Source organism: Cyprinus carpio, chromosome A8, assembly GCF_018340385.1.
Source record: "Cyprinus carpio isolate SPL01 chromosome A8, ASM1834038v1, whole genome shotgun sequence".
Taxonomy (NCBI): Eukaryota; Metazoa; Chordata; class Actinopteri; order Cypriniformes; family Cyprinidae; genus Cyprinus; species Cyprinus carpio.
Window position 1 is genome coordinate 13,250,228 of NC_056579.1, and position 23,862 is coordinate 13,274,089.

The 23,862-nt window shown below is 35.6% G+C and overlaps 1 protein-coding gene and 1 long non-coding RNA gene across 2 annotated transcripts in view; one reads left to right on the forward strand and one right to left on the reverse strand.

Moving 5' to 3' along the window:
* The window catches only part of LOC109084983 (monocarboxylate transporter 1-like), a 20,170-nt gene extending 3,427 nt beyond the window's left edge, over window positions 1-16,743 (reverse strand). Inside the window, exons 1-4 of the mRNA XM_019099629.2 lie at window positions 16,596-16,743; window positions 6,593-6,885; window positions 1,403-1,546; window positions 514-1,308 (exon numbers count right to left, since the gene is read on the reverse strand). Coding sequence (XP_018955174.2) covers window positions 514-1,308; window positions 1,403-1,546; window positions 6,593-6,809 — 1,156 coding nt within the window. The 5' untranslated portion in view covers window positions 6,810-6,885; window positions 16,596-16,743. The remainder of the gene's footprint in view (window positions 1-513; window positions 1,309-1,402; window positions 1,547-6,592; window positions 6,886-16,595) is intronic.
* A 1,753-nt stretch (window positions 16,744-18,496) lies between these two features.
* LOC109082224 lies at window positions 18,497-22,283 on the forward strand. The gene is made up of 3 exons (XR_006160656.1): window positions 18,497-18,587; window positions 20,509-20,627; window positions 21,276-22,283. It is a non-coding gene; the product is annotated as an uncharacterized LOC109082224 (long non-coding RNA).
* Window positions 22,284-23,862: the final 1,579 nt, after the last annotated feature.

A 23,862-nucleotide genomic window follows, 5' to 3' on the forward strand; every position in this document is an offset into this window, starting at 1 on the left:
TTGTCAAAAATATCCTTTAAATTCAGAAAAAATTCAACCAAATATTCAAGCATTTTACACATTATATAATAATTAAAATTACTTTATTATTTAATTTTAATATTTCATTTTATATATTGATATTTCTGATAAGAAAATATAAAATGTATCCTTAAAATGTTGACGTTTAACTAAAATGACACTCCTAAAATTAATACATTTATTAATCATAAATAATTCAATTAAACTGAACATTCAAGCACTTTATATATTCATTTAAACACGCACCAACATTATACAAAACTAAACTTTAAAGTGAAAATTTTTTCATCATTTACCCTAATGTCCAAACCTTCGTGACTTAACTTTTTTCTGTGGAACATAAAATTGTCAATGGTAACCAAAACTGTTTTTTTTTTTTTTTTTTTTCGTATTGTGGAAGAAAAGTCATACTGGTTTGAAATGACATGAGGGTAAGTCAATTGTAATTTTTGTGTGGACCTTTAAGTGAAAAGGATTTACACTCAGCCTTACCCAGTAACGGAGGACTCAGCAGCACAGGCCCACACTCCACGATGGTGACCAACCCGACAGCACTGGAGAACTTCTGAGTGCCCACCAGGTCCATGAGAGTCTCAAACAGCACGGAACTCAGCCAGCCGAATGCCAAACCGAAAAACACAGCATAAATGGCAAAACCCACGTAATCGGTGGAGAGTGGTGCCAACAAGTGGCAGACGCCATTATACAGCACAGATGCGGCGAAGAAGTACTGGATACGTGGACGGACCCAGCGAGTGTTGGCCACCAGGCCCATGGACGGCCGAGCGATCATGTCAGTGAAGGCCAGGATGGACAACAAGAACGCAGCCTTATCTTTGGAAATCTCTTTACTCTTTGCATAATTACTCAGGAACACAAGGGGAGTAAAGAGGCCGAAGAACATGATGAAATTTCCGAGCAGGTACAGCATGAAGCCTCGGTGATTGAACAGGGTCAGATCCAGGAAGTTGTTGACAGTCTGAATGCATGTTTTTTTCTCTTGAGGTTTGGGCTCGCCATCCTCTTTTGGACTGGCAGGTTGTGGTTTTGGTCCAATGGGCCGCATTAGCGACCCCGCAACACAGCAGTTCAGCAAAACTCCACCCAGAATGAGGAAACTGCCCCTCCACCCAAACTGATCATACAGCCAGCTGTTTAACGGGGCAAGGGTGGACAAGAACACTGGGCTGCCCGCCATCGCAATGCCATTAGCTATTGGCCGACGCTTGTAGAAGTATTTGCCAATCATGGTCAATGCTGGATTCAGATTAAATGCCAAACCCAGTCCTAGAAACGGGAGAAAACAGATTCAGAAACAACGATTCAGAACCTCTCATTATTTAATTGTACTCACATGATTCATGTCATTCGGTGTACTTGCCTCCTATAACTCCCACACAGAAGTAAAGACCCTCCACTGTGTTACAGTAGGAGGCGGCGATTAATCCTGTGCCAGACAGACAGCCCCCAACAATCATGATTGGCCGACTACCGTACTTATTCACCAGAATGCTGCTGACAGGTCCTGTTGAGAGAATACAGGTTGGTTAAAAAAAAAAAAACTGATATAGTAAATCTTATAAAATCTTATTTATAGCTGAAATAAATAAATAAATAAATAAATAAATAAAATAATATATATATATATATATATATATATATATATATATATATTATATATATATATTCATATATATATATATAGATGATATATATATATTATATATATATATATATATCTATAATATATATATATATATATATATATATATATAAAATCTAAAATAATATAAATAAAACACCAGAATGGGTAATAATTTTATAATTGTTTTATATTCTATTCTTTTGTTATGATGTTTACAAAGCTTGAAAACCTAAGAGAAAACAAACTAAAACCTAAATCTGCTACTATGTTATTCATTGTGACTCTTTTTTTTTATAAACAGTAAATTTAATTCATGCTAATCAAATTTTTAGAAAGCAGCAAAATAAATGTTTTAAACTGTACTCATTTTTTAACTAAATAAAATTTAATAAAAATATAAAATAACAAAAATATATATATCAAGAGTGTGTGTAAATTTTTTGTTTTTTTTTTATTTTATTTTTATGTTGTGTTGTTTTTTAAAAATTGTTTGTTTTATTTAGAAAAAAAAACAGGTGGATTAAAAAACAAAAAACAAAGCTAAACCTATAAAATATTATTGTAAATTTAATAAAAATAAACAAGTCTTGAACTGCGTTTATTTTTAGCTAAAGAAAAAAGAAAAAAGTAAAACCACACAGGGTTGCACAATTTATAAACTTCTTATCAAATAAACAGAATACAAAACAGCTCACATAATATTTACTTTGTCCTCCTGAGGCTGACAACAAACATTTTACCACCGATTTGTTGAAAAAGGAAAATCTCTGTTAATTTCAGGCCGCATTTAATACCCTCTGAATGTTGCAATCACATAGTTCCACCACATGATGGCGTCACAACAGAAGTCACTCACACCACCAGGACTGCAGGAGGACAGAGCAGACCATTCAGAGGAAGGAAACTGTCATACCATTTGCACACACTTCACTACATGACATGTGATCAACCGAGGGTGGTGTGGAGGAGAAAAACGTAAGCAGGAGAATGAGACTGGCCTCCAGAAACCAGAACAGGAACTTGCTATTTCTGTGTGTCTCTGTGTGTGGCCGACCAGTGTTCATTTCAGTTAACTTACCTCCAACACTGTAAATCAAATCACAATCAGCAGCCTTATGTGACCTTCCTTTACGTGACGTAATTACTGGAAGTTCTCTGACTAATACAATTGCAAGCTATACTTATATACTAATTAAATACTTAAATATAGTATTTTTTACATTCCTGAGCTATACTGTGGCAGTAATAAATGTGGGTGTATTCAAAAAGAGGCAGGTTTTCTTGGTGAATAAATAAACTGCTTGCTGGTCAGTGCTCTGCTTTTCTTGTGAAAGGCTCCATTTAGACCAGTGAGAGTTGAATAACTTCACTTACAAGGCAAAACTCCACAGCCTTCTAAAAGAGTTTGTTTGGTCAACATGGTAACTAAGACATTTAAATGATAAACACAGAAGAGGGACACAGTGATGTTTGGCACGGTTCCACTAATAACCCAACCTAAATTAGACAAATCCATCACAGTGTTATTGAGACAATCTGAAACTCCATTAAAACGTCATAGCAAATAGTACTGTGTAAATCAACCCAACATGTCAAATAGCTTAAAAAAAAAAAAAAAAAAAAAAAAAAAAAAAGGGTTCATAAATAGTTTATTTTAGCATGCAAAAATGTATTGACAAAAAGCACTAAAATTGTTTTAAATTCTTACTTAAAATGAAATATCTGCCAAACTTTACATGTGCCAGTTCACCATAAAAGCTTATCTATCATCAGGAGGAGGAACTTTACTTTTGGTTTCACACAGCCAATGAGAGTTCAAAGCAATCTGTCCGTCCCCCAGTCACATTCCTCAAATTAATTTATTCTGACAGGCTTTGTGTAGCACCAAACAGGGAATCTTTTCTAGCCGCAAAAAGAGACAAAGGCAGCAGTGATCCAAAATAATACACACAAACGATTATATAAACTGGTTCAGAGAGACGTGAGAGTCAGCAGAGGATACGGTTTAGATATTCAGTCTGAGAACTACTTGTGCTTTTACGGCGAGGATTTCAAATGTACTACTTACAGGAGCAGCAGTGTGTCTCCTACTAAACATCAAACGCTTTACAAGGCTGAAAACAGCCAGTGATGTGGCCACAAAGAGATATTACATGGCATAACATCAAATCAGTGCTGACATGAGCCAAGGGAAACAGGTGAGAACACACACACACGTCTGCAGGAAGTGTCCAGACCATCTCGCTCAGAATGATTCTGGATCTTGAATAAAAGTACAGGATAAAGGGCCACAACACTAGACTGTGTGTTCAAATCACTTTCATTCATTCATTCATTCATTCATTCATTCATTCCCAAATTGGAGTTTATGAGGGAAGCGCAGAGAGTTTGTGAGTTTACAAAAAGTGAATAAGTAAATTGTGAAAGTGTATAATTTAATTAAATAAATACTTTATTAAAATATTTATTAAAAATAACAAAACATGCTAGTCATGTATTGTTACTTTTTTATATGAAGTTAAAACGGGGTACTAAAGTAAATATTTCAGATCAAAAGGGTTCAGCAGACAACAAAGTTTGGGAATCCCTGGTTTTGACTTTTCTAATTTTGCTGAACACTAAAGTTCAAGTTTGGTCAACTCTCACCTGCAAAATACAGCAACAAGGTGTTTGACCAATAGAGGGTCTAAAAGTCACAGATTGACCTCTTGGTCAAAGGATGTAATAAACTATCACTGACAGTTTCACATTACTACAAGTTTACAAGGAGAAGCTGCATGGTTTGCAGTTTCAAGGCAGTATATTTGGAATGTTTTATTAATATTTCAATTTTAATAAAGACAAATGATATACACTAAAATTCAAAGGTTTGGGATTGGAAGTCCTTTATGCTCACCAAGGCTGCATTTATTTAATCAAAAAAAATACAGTGCATACAACACAGTGCTTTTCTATTAATATCTTTAAAAAATTAATTTATTCCTATCCCTATCAGCAGCCATTACTCCTTTCTTCAGTCACAAAATCCTTCAGAAATCATTCTAATATGCTGATTTGCTGCTCAAGAAACATTTGATATTATCAAAGTTCAACAGAACCACATTTATTAAAAATATAAATCTTTAAAGATATTATAAAAGTCTTTTCTGCCACTTTTGATCAATTTAATGCATACTTGCTGAATAAAAACAAAACCTAAACTTTTGAAAAAGTAGTGTATTGAAGTAAAATCACATCCTGTTAATATTTGTTAGCAGAGTTTGAAATAATTTTACATATTTCATTTAGTGCTTCTTATGACAGAAAGAAGAAAAAAAAATAGGACAGAAAGAGAAAAAGATTATTTCATAAAGTTACAGCACACTCTCCTTTGCCTAACATTTACATTTATTAACCTTTCACTTTTCCTTTTAAAGACAAGCACACTTACACAAACCGGTTCAAGAAAAGACAAAAAGAGCATCTCTCTCTCTCTCAGGTTATATGTGACTGGAAGAACCTCTTTGTTGAGTTCAGGCTACGTGCACAACCACATGTGCATAATGAAGTGCGTGTATGCAAACCACAGACATGTTCCACTCCAGGAAGTGACATCATCAGTCTACACTGTCCTCACCCAAATTCTCTATTACATGGTAGCTGACTGAAAATATTAGTCATACAAGAAGTTCATGTTCAGATCTTTCCTAGTATGGCGTGAAGTGACTCAGCAACACTTCAAACCCTAAACAAAAAATTATTTGCCCTTACTCTAAAAACCCGGCAAGGTATCTCATCAATTGCCTTTTCAGTTAAAAAATTAACTGAAAATTAATTACACATAAGTCATGAAGTATAGTTTAATGGTCTGATCAGCAAAGCATTCTGGGTGATTGTCTGCAAGAACATCAGGATAGAAAACCAGTTTAAACATGCCTCTGCACAACCAGGAAAAGTTGTACAAATTAAAGGAAAAGTTGTACAAATTAAGCAAACAAACAGATGCGTAGCCCTGCAGTGCAGATCAGTAGCAAAAGGGTTTAAACACACAGCTGTGTTTCAGTTCTGACCTTATTTTATTCTACCAGAACACAACCCTAAAAGAGATGAAACCTCTACAGAGAGAGTGGTACCCAAAATACAAATTCACAGTTTTCAGTCATGTGACTGGCACGGAGACACAGAGGGCAAAACATCCACTGAAAGTGCAGCACAGGCCTGCCAATTTTCCATCTGTTTCAAGCCATGAACATTTAGACCTCTCAAAAGAAGTTCTGGGCAAGTTAACATGAAACGTGTTTAAAGTGGCATAATGTACTAAAACAGTGGGATTAAAAGACCGTACTCAGCATACACTTTACTGATAATGCATACTCTATACGGTACAGGCGAGCAGATGACCTCAGAATATGAATGTGATGCACTAAATTGCAAATTAAATCTTTATTATGGTTTTCGAACTGGAAAATGCTTAACATCAAATGCACTGCATTCATATTCTGGATTCTTCTGCATGCCTGTATATAGTGTTTTTTTTTAATGAGCTCTATACTGTATTTGGTTTTAGCAACTTGAATCAGCCACATCGACAGGATGGTTATGATTCAATTATGATGAAGAGAAATGTACTAAAAAAAATACACCAAGTTACTAAGTTAAAAATACATTATTAATATGCATTATTAAATAGACATTATTAAAGAGACTTTTATAAACTAAAAAAAAAAAATCTTACCAACCCCAAACTTTTTAACTTATTTTTTCCTCTTTCTCCAAACAATGATTATTAAATGTAATAAAATATCCCAAATATCCCGGTGAATGATAACATGTTTAGGGGTAATTTTATATAAATAAGAATAAAAAAAAATATTCAATTCAATTCTCAGAGAGATAAATGAGTAAGTACCAGGATGGACAGAAGTGACGGCAGTAAATGGAACTGACCTCCTGCATACATGACAGCCAGCATGATTGATGAGATCCATGACACTTGGCTGCTGGTGGCATTGAAGATCACCTCGATGTCTTTGAAGAACACTGTGATGGACTTGGGGAAGGCATAGGAGAAGCCAATGCTGATAAAGGCCCCTACCACCACTGCCCAGCCCCAGCCTCCCTCGGGAGGAGTGTAGCCCACCGGCCCCCCTATCGCTGGCGCCATCTTTACACGCACACGCTGACGATGATGATGACGAAGAAGAGAAGGATCAGCTGAGCTTCAAGCGCACTGGATCAGTCTGTGAGGAGAAAAGGAGAAGGATTTACAGCAGAGCGCACACAAACACAGACTGAAAAACTTGATTCACACAGTAGTTCTCAACCCTGTGAACTGTGTCAGATACTAGTCCACACCGGCTGAGATCCAATTCAGGGAAAGTTATCCACACGGACAGAGCAAGAGCACAGCATGTGAATGAACAAAGCATGAACACAAACACTGTGTCAACAACTTGTAGTTTGAGAGTAACTGCTTTAGACAGTTACTCTTTAACTGAGCTGATGTCAAAATACAAAAACATACAAGACCTGGACACATCAAATGTCCTTTCTCCCACAAGTACTACAGAGAATAGGCTTAGATGCCTTCACACACAGTCTTTAACTCCAGTGAGTACCTCAGGCTTCAGAGCATAGAAAACATTTATTTGAGCGTGAAAGTCAAGTTCTCAGGCTGATATGTGTGCTCGGGGAGAAAGGCTAAATCACTCCAATTGCCCCAGAGAGGAGGAAGGGCAATATATCAGAGAGGATAAAACATATGGGGGTAACGGCTCCAATTTTAATTAAGTCCTCTCACTGTTGCTTCAGGCAGATTTTATTTGAGCACTCAAAAAGCTGCTATGATGCAACTACTGTGAAGTTAAGTGTGGGGCGATGTGTATTTTCAGGGTCTGCTTGACGCTATTTGGTGAGAATTGATTCAAATAATTTGTCTTGAAACAGTCTTCCATAAATCTAAATGTTTCTGCAAAGTGAATCACTATAATAATGGGCATTTTGAACAAATAAATGATATCCAGTAATGTGTGTTCAAAAGAACACATTTCTGGTTTGGTTTTGAGCTCTAGGTTAGCTACAGGGTAAATGGAGAATAATATACTTTATGTCTGAGCAAGGATTACAATGTAGTTTCATTCTGTGTTCTCAAACTGGTTTAAGAATAAGGTCATATGGTTTTTGCAGAATCTTGGGAATGAATTGTCAAGGCCTGCTGATGCTTGTCTGAAAAAGCACAGTACACTCCCACCATTCAAAGGATGAAGGAGAGATTTAGCAGTTTTGGGTAATTTTTGGTGAAATCTATCACAGTGAGTAGTGTTTAGCTGCCAAAAGTTCAATAGAGTGACGAACTGAGACTAACCCTGTTACTGCATGTTAGTACAAATATGAGAGACAGCAAAGTCAAGAGTGGTCAGTGGTCAGCACAGCACAGCTTCTGACATTAGGCCACATGATGTTCTTATGAGAGCAACAATCTGTTTATGTTGATTTAAAAAGCACAATTAAACCAACACAATGTCGACCAATGTGCTGTACAATCTCACAAAAAATGTGATGTTATACACAGCCAAAATATTAGAGAGTTGCACAGTTAACAATGATTTATGAAATGATTTATTTGCATTTGCCCGTAAATTTACTCGCTGAGATGAGGAAACACCTCCCTACTTATAACGTGCATGTGAAAAGACAACACACACCAAACTTCTTCCCTTGTAATGACTTGGCATTTCTGAACCTGTTGTTCAACAAAAATATTATAACATGTTTTTCCTACACAAAATATGTCAAATGTTTTGAAATAACTTCCCTTTGGGATCTGATGTGGCTTCATATTACAGAATGAAGCAGAAAATATATTCTATATTGATTAGCAATGGATTATAAATATACTTTATTATGAAATTACCCGAGATGGCTTGAAGAACACAAACTATATACTGTTGCAGGTGATTGTTTATTGTCTTTATATTTCATCATTAGAAACTTCTTTTTATTCAGTTACAGTGATAGATAAATGCCTTTGTCCATATTAGGAATTTCCTGAAGCGTCATCAGTTCTATCACCTCTGTGATGCATATGTGGACTCCCTCCGGCTTTCGGTATGAATGAAACATCACATGTGATTATAGCACTCAATAATGGCCAATCCAATCTATTTTGGGTAAAAATAAAAATAAATTTCAAGTAGGCAAATGATAATCCATGTTTTTTCCCCAGTGTAAAAAAAAAATATATAAAAAAAAAAAAGTGTATTTATTGTTGTTGTTAATTTGTTTTAAAAATCCCATTTAAAATCACAAAGAACTGATGTGCTAAGCATCAGATTCAAACCGAACCAAAAAACATGGTTAAAAAACAAAACAAAAAACGAGGTATGTATTGAACTGTGGGCTAACTGTGTGGCATCCTGTTCACTTTTCTAGCATAAGGGCACATTTTACATCACTGCCAACACTGAAACCCTGAAAGAAACTCCCACTGAAGTCAACAATTTCAAAAAGCAGCTTCCTCTGGTGCCCAGGAAAGAAGTCCTTACTGGCTCTCACAGATATTTACACAACTATACTATCTTCTGCCTTGCCAAATCTTAAATTATAGTCCAAAAAAGTACAAGTAGTAAGAAAAAAAAAAAAAATTCTTAAACTCAATGTGAATTGCTTTTGCAAACCTCTTGTTTCTGGGTGAAATGAAAAAGGCGGGACTGATCTGCGGTCAGACGAGCTCATAGACAAACTAGCTAGACTGTTCTGGGAACAAACCAACAATCCAGACTTGAGTTTGGTGATACCAGGCTCTCCAACTTCCCTGTGATTTTTATTGATGACTACTGACCAACCTGTTTGGTTGGCCGATGAAGTGATGCATTAACCCCTCCACTTAATCCTAACTGGTCTGCAAATCAGCCAATCACCTTCGCAATCTGTTGATTTGAAATTTTTTGTGATTTCATTTGGATGAGTATATGCTCTTCCACAAACCGAACTAATAAATCCTCTGCTGTGAGTTTCGAAGCATCCGCAGACTTGAGGACTTTAAAGTGCTGATCTGTTTCCTAACACACTTCAACAAGGCCTGTGAGGGAACAAAACCCCAGCATAATACCAGATCAGCTGAAGCCAGATCACCTCACACATAAGACTTAAGCATTCCTATCTGCTGTTTTTTTAATACTGCAGAAACAGGAAACAGGAAATACTAAGGTGTGTGTGTTGCGACATTTAATAAGCGTTTTTGTTTTCTGCTGACTTCGCATATGCCCTCATAAGGGAAGTGCAGTTTAACTGGCGTACAGTTATTTATAAATCATTAATAAAGTATATGACTCCCTGCAAAATCATAAGCAAAGATTAATGCTTCTGGTTACTGAAGAACCAGCATGTTGTAATATTCAAGGGTCATAATGTTACTGCAACACCTATATAACATGTGTGTCCATATTTATGTGGAAATCTGCTTGTTTTAATCTCTCTGAAATCAGTTATGGGTTCCTTTTAAGGACCGTGAATACCAGGCCAATATTAAACAGTCTGTAGATCTCCCAGCATGCTTCAGTGTGGCCCAATTAAGCCATGAAGAGGCTCTTTCCTCCAGAGACTGCAGTATTGGACAGGCAACTGGTTCAGTGGTCTCCTGAGAGTCTTGAGATGCCCTGAACTGCTCTCCATTGTGGATGTCTCTCTCTCCCTGTGTGTGTGTGTGTGTATCAGCCAGGCTCTTTATATCCCCAAGACCTTTAAGTTAGCATCCATCTACCAAGGTTCATCTATTTGTATATGTATTATGTATATGATGTTAAATCAGACTGAAAGAAATTACATTTCAAACACTGTGTCCATTAACCATCATCTGTTAGGCAGGTGACATTTAGTCTACCTTCCAAACTCTAAATGGTTCACATAAGTCTGTACAAGTGGATTTTCCAGTCCTCTCTGCCACTGACCATAACAGATCACAGAGAATAAACCTATCATCAAAATATGTTGCACATGAGTAGTACACATTTCTGAGATGCTTGAAAGAATAACAAAACCCAAGAATTTTAAATAAATTGCTGTAGTGTATATAAATAAACCTTCAATTCAACCCCCATCAAATCATCTGTAAACACCAAATGCATCTTCCTAGAATGTTTAAATGGCAGCGCAGAAAGGCCAGTGACAGTGTACAATTTGAAATGGCAGGGAAGATTAAATAAGAGAAATAATGGATGACACAGTCACTCACTTAGAGACTATAAGGGTTTAAATACGGCCAATTACAACTGTCTAGAGCTCTGAATGTTATAGACATCTGCTAACTGTTCAACCAGTTTACAGCTTACATAAAAATGAGAGCCCTTGGCTATGTTCAGACTACACTACTCTAACTATTGGTGAATTTCATAGTAAGTATACATATTGTGCTTACTATGCTAATTGTCTTAATGGACAGAATACCAAGATAACTATTTGAACTATTTTAGATTTTATATCCAGTGTGATGGAGCAATGTCTTTGACTCATTATATGACTCAAGATTGGACTGCCCAAAGTCAAGACATAATGTGAACTAACCGTTTTAATTTTCCAGATGTTAACTGGACACCACTTGCTAAATTATACATCCACTATTTAAAAAACAAAGTACACTATGCAGAGAGTCAGAAGCTCCTATAGACCATTTCAGTTCATAAATGGTGTAAACCCTGAGTTTAATGATCTCATCTAACCAATGACAATACATGCTTGACAGCTGGCTGCATCTCAAAATGAGGAAGTGATTGTTTCCACAAACGTCTTGATCTTGGAATTAACAAGTTAATGTTTTTTCTGGGAATTTACAAGTTAATGTTTAACAAGTTAATGTTTAGTCATTTAATAGTTAAAACGTCATGGGAAAGTGTGATAAAATTCATACACAGGCCTTCAAGTGCAATCCTTTATGTTAAAGACACCATGCCAAAATTTCTTTGACAGTAGAGAAGGCCAACATTCAGTCGTATTGAACGTGTAAAGGGTGCGACTAAACTATCCTCATGCCATTCCAAACCTGTATGACTGACTTGCACTCATGCAAAAAAAGGAGTACTGAAAGCAAAACCAACATAAAAAGTATCACACCAAGACTTCTGAACCCATATTACAATTTCATGTTGAACAGATTGAAATTTAGGTCTTTATTTACTGAAAATATTCTCTTTTAAGTGGGTTAATGAGAGAAGTGATTCATGAACAAATCATTTATTGTATGGCTTCAGAAGACGTAGAAAATATCGAATAGCTCATAATTATATAGAAAAAAACAACTAAAACATTATTTAAATTTCTCCTTTGGTGCTCCACAGTAGAAAGGAAAGCATAATGAATAATATGCAATGACAACATGAGTAAAATTTACTCTGACATATTTTTTTAATTTCTGGGATATTTTTGCAACACCTCTGAAGAAATCTTCACACCATTTCCTCTTCTTAAGAAATCTGTCAGAGAACGCCCAACATCTATGTTACAAAACAAGTGAATCACAGATGAAATCAATTCATTGCAGCATAACGTGTGGCCTTTGATCAGAAACCAGACTTGCACAAGCAGGATATATTGATTAAGAGTGATTTTAAGACCTGGAAAAACCATGTAAATTAAAAAAAAAAAAAAAGTCTTAAAACGCTGTGGGAATTTATATAATGTATACATTTTACTAGATATGACAAGCTCTAAAATATTTAATCATGTAGAAATTGTGAATAAAACAAGTAAAAACTCTTATCTAGTAAATTACGAACAACTTGAAGTCATGCGGCTTACGAACACTGTCAAGGACAATGGGGAGCAATCTCAACAATAGGTTGAGAGCCACTGCATTAAAGATGTTGACAAATGTTTAAGAGTGTGCATCTCAAATTAAATAACATTTAGAGAAGAGTGGAATAGCCAGACAATTATTCTATCCTGCTGAAAATAACATTTAGAAATCCTGCTGAAAAAAAAAAAAAAAACCTGCTAAAACCAGCCTAAACTTAGCTGGTTTAAGCTGGAAGTAGCTGGTTTTAGATGGTCTCCCAGCTTGGTCAAGCTGGTTTAAGCTGGTTGTTCCAGCTGGTCTCCCAGCCTGACCAGCTAAGGAAGTGGTCAAAACCCCTCTAAAGCCAGCCTGCTGACCAGCTTTGACCAGGCTGACTTACCAGCTAAAACCAGTCAACCAGTTTAGGCTGGTTTTAGCAGGGAAATGCAATAACATTTCATTTGTCCTTTACCAACCTCAGCTGACTATACACTGACTTCATTTAACCAACTATGATAATACAAATCTCATGGTTTTGGATAGTGTTTTGTAATCTGTATTCACATTAGATTTTCTAAGTGACAATCTGTTCACAAATGAGAAAAAGCCACTCAGATTGCACAGTAAATTTGCTCAAAGATCATTAATACACACTGAAAACTAACATTGCCATGCCATTTTCAGCACGAAAACTGGTAAAAACTTTAGAAACTCTTAATAGAAATTCCAACAATTCCAATTTATGTAAATTTTTCCCCATTGTATTGCCGCAGGTAGGAAAAGCACATTTTATTCCTTAAACACAATAGATCCATTACTGAAATTCGGTGAAAGTTTGATCATGGCACATTTGGTAACATAAACAGCACAAATGACTTGTGAAAAAACACACACTGGCTGAATATCTCTGTGGAGAGATCGCTGAACTCGTATGTTTTCATATCATCATCAGCGCTTGTTCCGCCATCAGTGAGCTCGCACAGGGTTGCCAGATTGCACAAATTAAATAAAATTCCTGGCAGAAAATGTATCCTTAAAGGAGAAAAGCTCTGTTTTGGGGCTTAAAGCACTTTACATCTGGCAACCTCAAGCATGAACGCTAGTGAAGACTTGTTAGCAATGAAAGATAACGCAAATGCCAAATTAAAAACACATTTTCAGGATAAATAACGAGCTGGACAATATCGTGATGATTTTTTTAATTAATCGAGAAAAGTGGATATCGTTATCGAGATTAAAATACGATTAATCGCGCAGCCCTACTATGGTTTAAGTGTAGTAACCATGTTTTCTTGGCTAATTGATCACATTGGTATAACCACAGTTTTACTACAAATACCATAGTTAAACTATGGTTAATATAGCAAAAATATGGTTAATTTGTGGTTACCATGGTTTAACTATAGTAATCTTGGTTTTTTGGTGTTATTTGTAGTAAAACCATGGTTAATTTTCATAAGGGCATTCTCCAACTTGACTTCTCACCCTCAAACAAATGAGTGGAGTCATATCTTTAAGCTCATTATATGAGTATTTTAACTTTCATCAAACCGCAACCTTTAGGTTACCTAATTCAGTTACAAGACTGAATGTCACAACCAACCTAAGAAAGTGATAGTGACGAGACATGTAGTTAACAATTACTTGTTTACATAGGATACATAATGTAGCCTATTTTATATTATTTAGGCATTCATAGGCTATAGTTTGACAGAATGTTCTAATTCAACATGCCATGGGAAGACATCTCTTGGAATATCTGAAGGCCAGTTTTTTTCCATCACTCATCATAGAACCCATTTACACATGGCTCTCGATTCTGACTTGTAGCTACCTGCGCTTATGAAAATGTACCATAGTTCTTAACAGCATTTGTTATAATTTGACTAGCCTATTATTCATTACCAGGCCAATAATAATAATAATCTATATAGCATTTGTTAATAAACAGCCTGGACATTTAGAAACAATGGCTACAACATGCCACAGTATTGATATAAATCTATACAGATTATCTATTATAAATTCTACATCAAGTTCAACAAAATACATACGCGATAGGAATGGCTCGCACAAATCTGATCACACTTTGAGCACGCTCATGCACAATTAAAACAACTGTGCTTCAGTCATATTGTGCTGATAACTGCTCCGTTTGGTTCGTACGTGAAGTTATCGATTATAAAAGCGCCGAAGTTGTGATTAATTAACAGCCTGATTCTAGGATTCCATTAACAATGGTATAAATATTGGGGGGTATTTGTACTTGCAATTGTTCATTTTTGCAATTAGTTCCCACCATAGAACCCCACCCCCACCCCCGACCACCACCTGTGAGACTATAAGCATAGATCTGCCAAACTATCACAGAATGACACTATAATTAGTTTGTGGTTGTCTTAGAAACAAACATCACTAAACAATACCTGTAAAGAAATATAATAGCCATAACTGTGTGCTAGATGGAGACTGTTTGGCACCCTGTACAAATCAATTCAACTAAGTGTTCATTATCAGTCTTGTGACCCCTTTGAATTGTTGAACCTGGCTGCTCTCCTTTCCACGACCTCGGTTTTGTCCTTGTGTGAATTTGATCAATTACAAATCCCATGTGACCGCTGAATTTGACATCAAATCACGCTGAATGTTATGTCAGCCAACTGGATCTCAAAAAACAATAACACCCCAAACAAATGGACTTTTAAGCAAACATTACCACAAAACATACAGACCCAGTTTAATTGATGGGAGATTATTGCCACACTTTCAATGGGAGCAAAAGTTGAACATGATGTTGCATCAGAACACGAATACTGATACGATATAGAAGCTGCTCTTTTGCAAAATAAAGTTTTTAGATACAGTTTGGGTAACTGGGGTGCATCTTATGCTCGAGTTCATTTTCCATAGAATCAGTAAATTCATATATACAGGTTTCTGGCATGCAAATACCTGTATCTTGTAGTCTTGAGTGGCACCAATTGTGCTCCTATAGCTAATACAGTCTGACCTCTCTGACATCTCTCTACCAACCATTGTTCTTCTCCATGCTAGTCCTAAACTGAGTAGGGATCTATTTGATTCAGTCTGAGATTACCTACATTTAACCTTATGAAATTTGCTTGATGATACCAATAAGCTCATGATGCAACATCATAGATGTTGAAACATTCACTTGCAATAAAAATCTGTTAAACTACATCAGATTATCTTTAATAAGAATCCATTGTCCATAAAAAAAAAATGACTTTATGAAGTTAGTATTTCAGTTTTGGCATTTCAGACACGGGAGTGGAGTTTGTTTAGAACTTTTTATTTGTTTATTCAAAGTTTTGGTTTCCAGTGGAAGTGAAAGCTGAGCTATAATTTAGCTTAACGCAAGTAGAGGGTTTCTGAAGTCACTCCATCAGTGTTTCCCTCACTCACTTTACATCTACGAGTTGCTTGGTGACATTGGTTGAGAAGAAATAGGACTATGGAGATTTTGTCTGAAAAGCAAGCCACTCAATGTTTCAAAAAACGCTGAGATGCTTGCCTAGATTGAATTTTTGGGCATCATATACCCTGCCTAAAACACTGCAAATAGATATACGCTGAAAATCCTTTCTAGGTAGGAATCTCATCAGCTTTTGATCCAGACATAAATTCCTCATACTTAAAAAAAATAAAAATAAAATAAAATAAAAACTCAATCTTCAAATAAATGATAAAAATGATTCAAAAAGATAAAACAAGGTATGTGAACAGATGCTGTTTTTAATAACTATTATAATTTTATTTAGTTTAACATTTTTCCTCTCATATGATCACCCCTTAATTGCGCAAGCTTAGCGATAGATTCAAAAGGCGAGAAAAGCGAGCAACGTGACAATGGAGATCCACTTCTTGGTCTTAAGAAAGGGGTCTTTTAAGATGACGGAGGGTCACAAAACCCCATTTAACCCACCAGTCTATCTCTAGTCGGCACAATTTCTTGATCTGCCAGTCTGCGCGAACTACGACATCGCGAATGATGAAGGCTAACTAACCCGAAACACTGCATTGAGAAGCACAGAGTGTTGCTCGCACCCTCCAAAGTTCAGATAAACTCATTGAGTTCCTCTGAACTCAAGACGCGCTGTTAAATGGACTACATAGGATATGACCATGTTGTCCTTGTAAAAGCGCCCATGAAACACATACCTGTGCTTTTCATTCACCAACTCCGGTTGAAAGTTCGCGCTATCCTTCTGCGATGTGCGGCCCCGAGCCACTGAGAAGCATGGAGAGCTCCGAATGGCTCCGTGGATGTGGTGTGTGAGTTTCCCATCTGCTCGACTCTTCATAGAAATCCTGCTGCACATGCGCACAACTGCTGATCGGCCCCACAGAGCGTATGTGACGCAATAGTCTTCAGTTACAAGGACACGAGGAATTATGACGTTAGAAAACTCAATCAGTGGCTTCAGAGAGACTTGTCTCTAAAAGGAAGGATACTCCTTTCCAAGGCAGAAGGGATTTCACGTCTAACATTTGCAGCCATCTCTTTAGAACCTGATAAAGCGATGTGTAAAAAGATTGATCAACAATTATGTAACTTTGTATGGAAAAATAAGACGCATTACATCAAAAAAATCTGTTCTATCTAACAGCTACAGTAACGGAGGTCTTAATTTGGTTGATTTTTCAACGTTAAAATAATACCTTTAAAATCAACTGGTTGAGGAACTACTTGAAAAATCATTCAGTATCATTGGAATATTATACCAGAGTATATATTTTCACAGTTGGGAGGTTTGAATTTTCTATTATTATGTAACTACAGTATTGAGAAGATCCCTGTTGCTCTTTCTAATTTTCCACAAACAAGCACTTTTGGCATGGTCTATGATTTTCAAACACAATTTTTCTCCAACTAGTTACTTCATTTGGAATAATAAGAATATCTGTTATAAACATAAGTCCCTATTTTTTGAAAACTGGTTTAAGAATGGTATCAATCGGGTTAGTCAATTATTTCATAAGAGTGTTTACTTGTTTACTTATCAAGAATTTATTTCTCACTATAAGTTTCCTGTTACTCCAAAACAGTTTGCCACTGTATTTGGTGCTATCCCGAATGGTGTAATCATGTTATTTAAGGGCTATAACAGTGCTTTGACAAGTTCTGAAATGCCTCTCCCAGACCCAGTTGACACGTATGTAGGTGGGATATGTTTTAAATCTACACTGAAAAATAACAGAAATATTCGCTTTCTTTTTCTTAATGACTGTGTTTCCACTCCTCACGCTATTTCAAAATGGAATAGATCAGTGAAAAATATTTTGTGGGAAAAAGGTTTGGACGCTTCCTAACAAGGTATTTATTGGTAAATAAGGTTAAAGAGATTTCTTTTAAGCTCATTCATCAGTACTATGTTAAAACATTTTGTGTCGAAATTCAAATTAAACATAGATGTGAACTGTACTTTCTGTGACTCACAACCAGAGACTGTCCTGCATCTTTTTTGGCAATGTGTTTACATAAGAAAACTTTGGCAAGATATCTGCCAATTCATTGTAAACATCATATACAATGACTAAGAGCTTTACTTTAAGGATGTTTTGTTTGGATTTTTCACTTTTGAGAAGCAATATGGAAATGTTTACTTTCTATGCAGCTTAATTATTTTGCTTGCAAAATATTTTATCCACAAATGTAAGGTTATGAAAGTCACGCCCCACTTCTCTTACTTTCTAGAAGATATTAAAATTTATATAAAATCTTTATCTACCTCCTGTAACAAAAAGGCAACTAAAACTTTGAATGTATGCTCACTTTTTGGTGTTTTTGTATAATCTCTATCTGACTATCATCTTATATTTTGAAGGAAGAGGAAGATTTTGGTTGTGTAATCTGTTTCTTTATTTTTATTTTAGCTTATTATTTTTTTTTTTTTATTTTCTTTATTATTTTTTCTACTCTTTCTTTTTTGATTTGTAATTTGTTTGGTCATCCTTGAACCCCTGGCTCTTTTACTTGGCATATGTTCTATCATACTTGTATTTTTGAATGAATGTTTAATAAATGTATAAAAAAAAAAAAAAAAAAAAAAAAAAAAAAAAGGAATTATGACGTTAAAACCTCACCGGGACCTTTTGAAGTTTAAGTTTATTATTTGCAGTTGTACAAATAATCAAGAAGAAATCAAGATAGTAAGTAGATGTTGAACTTTTAAAGCTGTGTCTTTCATCCTGTATTCAAGTAAAAATATCTAAAGAACTTTTCAATACAATATCTTAAATTGAGAAGGAAAAATAATATATTTATGTACTAAGTAAATATTTAAATTGAATGTGGATACTTTTGACTAAATAATCATGTAGGCCATGTGTGTACCTGTGTATGTATTGGGTAGGTACTTATTATTTGAGTAACATTTTGACCTGTATACTTTAACTTAAGTAGTTTCTTAGTTTTACACCCTTCATAATATCACCTTTTATTTTATTTTTTTAATGTAAGTTTGCTGCTTAAGTAAATTGAAAAGATATTTAGATGTATTTAATATCTTAGAGAATGTGTGTAGCTTCCTTGTATTCCCCAATATTCTGCTGTCTCCCTTTCTTTCATTTCCAGCTGCCAGCATGTGAAATTGCTGTGCTGCACCAGCAGAGATTAATTAGTCTTTTGTTAATTAGCATGGGCTTGTTTTGGAAATTTTTAATTTTGTTAATCTTGCATTGATTGCATTCATCTCATTTAAGTATCTTTTTAAACATACAATGATCAAGGTAGTATATAGTCCATAGGGACATTGAGTTATTTTTTGTAAAATGTGCACATAACTGCTTTAGGTTGAAAAACAACATTTAAGGGGAAACTGTGTACGAGGGATGGGCAGTTTTGAGAGTAACCAGACATCTACCATCAAATGTGCATGAGATGTGCATGTGTTATGGGGCGATGTGCACTGAGCAACATGATTGGCTCAAAGGTCCTAATCTGTCCTTCAATGTATCTTTTTACATTCTATAAAAAGTGGGCGGTGAGTCTATGTGTTATCTCTTTGCACACAGACTCAAGCTGTGTGTAAACCAAATCATTCTCTGCAGAGAATTAAAGCAATACAACAACAAAACTCTGTTTGGTTTTTCATTTTCAGTATCTACAAATTGTTATTGAATTAGAATTTCCACGACAGGCTCCAGTCACAGTAGCAAAGAGAACAAATTCCTTCATACCGAATCAGAGATTGACATATGAAGGAACACTGAAATGAAAGAAGAATATGGAAATAAATCTTGGTAAACCACTTATTATGTTTATATGAATATTTTTGGTGTGCACAAGCATGCAAAAACAGATAGTGGCCACAAATTCTTAACCAATGAAGCTCTTTGCAGAATCTGCATGTATAAACAGAAAAGTGCATTAATCACTTGAGACTCAAAACTTTGCACATCATGGAGTAGTTTAGATTAATTTAAAGTTCAATCTGCAGAGACTCAATCTCACCACAGAATTCTAAACTGTGCATTGTGAAATAACTGAAACATTTGTATAAACAATCGACAGACCTGCAGTTCACAAGGGTTCATCTTTACATAGTGGGCATGTCTTCAGTTTATATATGCCAGACAGCAATGATTGGGATTTAGTCCCCTGATGTGTTCCTGTATATCACACCCTGAGATCAGTTTGATGAAACATTCTTAAAGAGAGCATTTGACCTACCAAACATTTGTCATTTTTTATTTGCATTCCATATTTTTTTATTACATATTGAGTGTCCAAAGGAGTGATGGAAAAAGCTGAAATCCCAGGAAACTCCCCACTGAAGCATTCAAACTTCAAACAGGAGTGGAAATCAATACAAGTGGAATCTCTCAGATAGTCGTGCACTGCAGATATGTATGAACACATTAGTGATAACATGATCCATGTTCAAAATCAATTCAATTCAAAGGTGAAATTATAATCGTTTAAATACGCTTATGGCAAGTTGGAAAGTTCAGTAGATGTTGTTTAGCATAGCTTGAAATGAGCACCTTCATTATTCATTCAGTGCATAAATAAATAATTCATATGCTAACCTTTCTCTTTTTCTTGCTCTCTCTCTCTCTTTTAAAACAGGTACCATCATACTTTATATCCTGCTTTCATCATCTTTCAGGTTTCAAAGATCATGGGCACAGCTTTATCAGAAGCAGACACACCCATCAGTGTCATCACTGAAAGTTCAGACTTCACAGGTGAATTATTTCTTGGAAAACAAATAAGTTATTTGTTGCTATCAAGTGTCAAAGAAAATAAGTACCAGAAATAAATTTGCCTAAGTCTTTGGTTAGCTCTACATAGTAGGCTTAAGGTGTAGTCAGATTTATTGTTGTTTAGCAAACTTTTGCTGGGATAATCCAGTCATTTCAATAGAAATCCATGCAATTTGGAATTTTGAGTGAAAGTCAAAAGATTTCCACACATAGATTTAGTAATGGGTTGAGTTTTCTCATATAAATTTGCCGTACTGTCCAACAGAAAGCTGCTTGGTTTTAAAGTTACTTCTGTGTGAGCTATGCTATTCACAATTGACAATGGGATGTTTTTGAATTTTTATTTGAATTGAATTTTCACCCTTACGTTGTTTCAAACCTATATGACTTCTGTGGAACACAAAGGAAATATGAGTTGTTGTTTTGTTTTTTTGTTTTTTGTCCAAGCAGTAGGGTCTAGTGTTGTTCTGGACCCCAATGACATTCATTATGTGGACAAAACAGTAATTTCAAATATCAAAATATCTTATTTTTTTGTTCTAGTGAGTGTATATTTTCCTTATATCACAGAACCAATATGTTCCAGCACAAATCCTCTCCCTCCATCTGTTATTTTTTTCATTACTGCAGATGTAGAACGACCCGTATCCGTTTGAACTGATCAGAGGTGGGAACTTTAACCCACAACCCCACAACACAAGCAAACTAGCCCACAGGCCTGTTTATCCATGCTGAACTTCTCTACACAATCCCTCTCAAAACATCCCCCGGCAGTTCACAGGAAAACCGCCTGTATCTCCTCATGTTTCTGTGGTATTTATAATCAACAGAAGCCTATTGTTCTGTGCACAAACAGCAGCGGATATGGGTAGAGCAGTATTTCAACTTAATAATGTGATTAATACCGAACTGTGGATACGGTCACGACCATCAGTGGGGTGGATTGCTCTGATTTAATTTGGCTTGGCTAAACTTGTATTAGCACATTCTAATGTCCCTTCTGCTTATCTAAAAGTCATTTCCAGAATTTGTTAGCTGAAGAACAGCACAATTCAACTCTGGTTGTATTAGAAATTCATTTTCATATAAGATGCTTTTGTCTGCTTCTGATCGGGGCTGGATTTATGCATTTCCACATACAAACGCACACACATAGACCTACAGTACACACAGGAATACACAGCACAGAAACTTGTCAACACTGAAGTTTCCATATCTGAGGTCAATATTTGATAAGAGGTCAGTGGGGAAAATGGGTGTTTTTCTGTTACCACTGAATACAGATTAAGGGCCCTGATATGTCAATTGAAACTGAAGAGCAAACTGGTGTTCAAGTTTGTTTGGGGAGTTCGAAACCGCTTGCCAAAGCGAACTTTCCGGAAAGATTGATCCGGCTGGAAAAAACCTTTGCATGGAAATCTTTTCCAGTTCATTTCATCTGTTCAATCCCTTGAGGTCAGACGCAAGTAAAAACATGAACACATTGGAGAGCTATTTTATAGCAGAAACTGAAGCTGTAATTTTAACTGAAAGTGACACTGACACTGTTTGTTCATGTATAATATCATAAAGCTGGTTGCTTTAAAGCAATCTATTGTATTAAAGAACTATATAAATAAATATGATGTGACCAAACTGCAGGGCATATCCGTGTCATTGTGATTTTTGTTGTGTGTTTATTTTGTTGCATCACAAGACTCTCAGTAAAACAGAAATATCAAGTGCAATACAGTTTTAGAGACCATCTAGCCATCGGGGCCACAACTATCACCATGACACTGACCAGAGACACGCAAAGAAGTTGTGCTCTTTTTTTCTGTTACTAAGGGGCGACATGTGGAGTGAGAAGCATGTGACATGCTCTAGATCAGGGGTTCCCAACCACATTCCTGGAGCCTCCTCAACACTTCATGTTTTCAGTGTCTCCTAAATCAAACACACCTGATTGAGGTCATCAGCTCATTAGTAGAGACTCCAAGGCCTGAAATGGGTGTGCCAGACAAAGGAGAGATGCAAAATGTGCAGTGTTGGGGGGCTCCAGGAACGTGGTTGGGAACCACTGCTAGATAGTACAGAATATGATATAACATCTCATTGAAATTCAGTTGCACACATATAAAGTGACCACCAAATAAAAGAATGTGTTGGCCCCTGATGATTCTATGCACTCTGAGATGGTAGAATATTCTCAGCACTCACACACTGATCAAGGACAACAATGATCACTAAATACACATCAACAAGTAATCCTGATCACAGTCAGTGCTGATTGATAAACAGGTTCTAGGCCCAAATGTGTAACATGTGATATGAGATGAGTGTATCAGCCAGACTGTCTCATCCTCTGCTTTATATGCAAAAATAAAAAGGATGTAAAGCAGTGGTTCTTAACTAGTGGTCCTCTAGGCCAGAGCCTCAAGATGACTTAAAATAATTAAACATAAGACAAAACAAGCTAAGCCAACTAAAAAAAGCTATTTCTTATTTTAATTTACCTACTGAAGAACATTTATTTATTTATTTTTATTGAAGAATTAGGACTCTTGTGGTCTTGGAATCTTGAATATACAAAGTAGTTAAACGTGTAATTTCTAGACCTGGAAAAGATTTTCTAGTTATGCAAAGCTTAAAAATTATTATTATTATTATTATTATTATTATTATTATTATTTTTTTTTTTTTTATTTTTATTATTTTTTTTGTTTTTTTTATTATTATTTTTTGTTTTTTTATTTTAAGTAAATCACTGAAGTCATGTAAATTCATTATTTTAAAAAGGAGGATTTTGAACAACATTCAGCTAAAAAAAAAAAAGTATTCTTGAAATTTAATTTTTAATTTTTAACAGATGTTATGTCAGGGTAATTGTGTCTTTATTTCTAACAATTGCAATTTTTTAAGTCTCACGATTTTTATTTTTCAGGATTGCAACACTATTTCCTGGAACTGCATCTTCTTATGCCACAGAATTGCAATACAATATAACTTCATTTTTATATGTGACTTTATATCTTGCATTAAACTTACAGTGACCTGTTGTATTTTGTTCTCTGACACAGAAACAGCCTCCTAGGAACCTTGACTACTTGAGATAAACAGTGCTATGGTTCTAGATGACTAAGTGCCTTAAAGCTGCAGTGTGTAATTTCTACACCACTAATGGCAGCGAATTAAACAGCAAAACTTATGATTGCTTTCAGACAGTTTTCTCAAGCAC